The 3,681-nt window shown below is 33.6% G+C and overlaps 1 protein-coding gene across 1 annotated transcript; it reads right to left on the bottom strand.

Annotated features, from left to right (window-relative positions):
- Positions 1–10: 10 nt before the first annotated feature.
- Positions 11–1,731, bottom strand: LOC107861323 (anthocyanidin 3-O-glucosyltransferase 5). Its single transcript, XM_047407242.1, has one exon. The coding sequence runs from the start codon at positions 1,671–1,673 to the stop codon at positions 141–143; it is 1,533 nt and encodes a 510-aa protein (XP_047263198.1). The 5' UTR covers positions 1,674–1,731; the 3' UTR covers positions 11–140.
- Positions 1,732–3,681: the final 1,950 nt, after the last annotated feature.

The raw sequence follows: 3,681 nt of genomic DNA, 5'->3' as shown, positions 1-3,681 counted from the left end.
GAAATATCAATTCATTGAATGAGATTGCTTTATTATAAATATTATTCGAAGCATACTGCAAATTACAGCACATAAGCCAGCATAACATAGTCATAGACCATTTTAGGACCATCTAGCCTAAATCACCAATTTTTCTTACCCTAATAGACTATTTCCTCACATATTTTCTTGCAACCATGGATTCTATTCTCAATGTCTTTGAGGACTTCACACATTGTAGCATTAGAGGAGCCTCCTACACTTAGTGCTTTCTCTGAACTCATCTTCAGTTTCATCACATTTTCCGTCAATAATAATTCCTTTCCTTCTTTATTTTGCATTACCGATCTTACCAATTGCTCTATTTCTTCCCTTTCCACCGCTTTTTTCGTTGGCAATACCTCTGGCCTAACAGCCACCCCAAGTTCCTCCGTAAGCATAGTGGCATTTAGTCTTTGTTCAGCATATAATGGCCATGCAATCATTGGCACACCATTTGTTATACTCTCAATGCTAGAATTCCATCCACAGTGCGACAAAAATCCCCCAACTGATGGGTGGCTCAATATTCCCGCTTGATTTGTCCACATATGAATCACCAATCCAAAATCTTTTGTCCGTGTTAGAAAACCTTCCGGCAAGTACTCAGGAGTGTCGTCGCTCCCCTTTCCTGTTGTGAAAAACGACTTGTCTGCGCCAACCTCTGATGGTGGCCTCACCACCCAAATGAACTTCTGCTGACTTAACTCCAACCCAAAAGCTAACTCGGTTAACTGCTTTGACGAGAGGGTCCCACCACTCCCGAATGATATGTATAGCACTGAATAAGGAGTTTGTTGATCCAGAGAATTGAGGACAAAATTCCTGTCATCATTAGTACTCTCATCTATGACTTGTTGGTCGTGTCTTGTCAACGGTCCAATCGGATAAACTGGTGAATTCACGATTGCTTTAATTATTTCATTTTCCCTGAACGCTTTGAGTGTACCAGCCTCTGCGTCTTCCCAAGTGTTCATTAAAATCCCATCCGACAAACAGAACTCGACCCCTGAACTCATGTGCTCGCGATACGCCTGATCTTCAGGTCGAACCGATTTACAACCTGGAATTTTCAACGGTTCCACCTGATCAACATATTGACCCTCAATTTCTTCATCAAGAACCGGACAGTATACAGTCAAAGCAGTAAACCATACATTCGCTGGGATATACACATAATTAGGTAATCCAAATTCTTTAGCAATTGGCAAAGCTTGAGTGCAGAAAAGATCAACAATGAGAGCATCCAGAATATGCCTCATTGCTGATATCGCGGACTTAACAGCATGTAACGCTTCACGTACAAGTACATAAAGTTGAGTGCGTACTTTCGTGTTGGAATCAACAAGGTTGGAGATATCTACAGCTGGTATTTCAACTATATCAATCAGCTCCAATTTATCGGCGGATTTAAATATTTCTGTTTCGGCAGGAGAGATTACAAAAACAGTGACTGAGACGTTATGGAGGGTGGCGAGGCGGCTGCCGAGGGCTAATACGGGGATTATATGCCCTAAGCCTGGACTTGAGAGTATACCAACATGAAGTACTTGTTGTGAGCTACTCATAGTCACAAGTTTTTTTTTGAAAAGTTTGTGACTGGTACAGAGTAAGATGAGATGAAAGTACTGAAAGAGGTGGTTGTCCTGATACATATTTATAGAGCATGCATGTTTATTGGTGACTTTTTAAAGTAACATTTGCGACATGTGATTGGTAGCCTTGTGGGCGAAAACACACCAGGTTCCATCGATTCTACCTGATATCCTTTACTGAGATGATATGTATCCGTAAATTTAGTCGAGGTATACGAAAGATGATCAGGACACCACGATTAATTAAAAAATAAATTCATCATCATCAATCAATATATATATATATATATATATATATATATATATATATATATAGGAGAAATTAGGGGTTGATGATCTGGCATGCCTAAGAATCAAAAATACTATTTATCTTTTTTATGGATTTTTTGAGTTTTTTTTTTCCTCATTTATATATATGAAAAAAGCATCATGCATACCTACAATCATTTCCTATAAAACCTTTGATTACCCACGTAGTATTGGTATTTATTAAACATTAATTATTGGTATTTACTTCCTCCGTCCCATTTTATCCGTCCCAAATTGAGATGATACAGCTGTTAAGAAAACAATGATTGACAATGTAACTTTACCATTTTGTCCCTCTTAATTGTGTCTTGTTGTTAGTTCCAATATTGATGGATGGCTAATACCAAAGCACCATGTATATTCTTAACGGTGTACTCTTAATGGTACTCCTCTTTGCAACATTTTTCAAGAATGCTAATAACAAGGAGTAATCAATTACACTAAGGGTATAATGGGAAGAAAAAAATTGTCTTGCCTTGATAAGTAAAAAAGGATAAGTAAAATGGAACGACAAATTAGAAAATTTGGGACGAGTAAAATGGGCCGGAGGGAGTACTAAATATTAAGCCGAAAGCCGTTTTTGTCTATGCATTCATTCCCTCCTCTATTCATTCCTATGCTTATTGATGTTATAGTCTGGCACTATATATCCTTCTTATATATTCTTCACGTATTGTTTCTTCTTTCATTTTTATTGTGCAGAAAAATACTTACTTGCAAAGGTGCGTACGGTGTAATTTGACTTTCTAATATTCGTATTTAGTAAATTAGTTTTATTTTAGTATTTTATATTGCTTTCTAAATTTATTTATGAGATTAGACTAGATGTATTGTTATTATTTTCGTACACTGATTGTAACTTATAAGTAAGGGCCAAACATTATGATTTTAACTTATTTTCTTACAATTTTTATTCACAATTTTCTAATTTTTGTGATATTATTTTTTAGGGATAAGGCGAAAATCAAATATTAAACGGGTGAAATGAAGACGTAAAGATGACTATTTTATGATTTGAGGAGAACGACAAAAGGATCACTTGGCATGGATGTCTTTTTAATTCCATTGAGATAGGAAACTCATGAAAAAATAATATTCAAAATATAGTTCCTTGGTGAAGAATGTCTGGTAGAGAAAAGAGTGTATTATCATCTCTAACGTTGTGTAATAGAATGCACTCATAAACTTAAGATAATCTTATTCGATTGTGTAGGTGATATATTAAGTCGTGTATTTATGAGTAATAGTTTAATCGCACGTGTAATATTTGATTATTTAAAATTAAATAATTTTGCCTATTGTGGTGATTTTTAATAAAGTGTAAAATTTTAAATTATTTTTCAAAAATCTTTCACATTTTAATATAATAATATAAATATAAACATATACACATATATGTTTTACCATCAAAAGTTTCAAGTGGTTGATGTATATTACTTTTGCATTTATCATATAGTACTTCTTTCCCTTGTTGTCACAGGCTAAAAGAGACGTATCAATTTAAATCATATTTGTGTTACGGTTATTTTTTTATATTTAAAATCTTTCCTTATTTTTAAAGTCAAATATTTATAAAAAAAAAAATCATTAATTACATTCTTATTACGTACTTAAAACTTTTAAAAATATGGTACCTCTTAAATTTTTCTTATTTTAATAGTTTTATATTTATTTATAGATTTTTCAAATCTTTTTAAAATCAAATTAGTTGATTTAAAATTCTTAAACTAATGGAAAAAATATCAGTTGTCATTTATTT

Source organism: Capsicum annuum, chromosome 2 (genome assembly GCF_002878395.1).
Source record: "Capsicum annuum cultivar UCD-10X-F1 chromosome 2, UCD10Xv1.1, whole genome shotgun sequence".
Lineage (NCBI taxonomy): Eukaryota > Viridiplantae > Streptophyta > Magnoliopsida > Solanales > Solanaceae > Capsicum > Capsicum annuum.
Note: the sequence above shows the minus strand (reverse complement) of the source record. Positions and strands in the feature narration are given on the sequence as shown.

Coding starts and splice junctions, on each gene's coding strand:
- LOC107861323 (XM_047407242.1), bottom strand. CDS start 1,673: ATGTATCAGGACAACCACCTCTTTCAGTACTTTCATCTCATCTTACTC.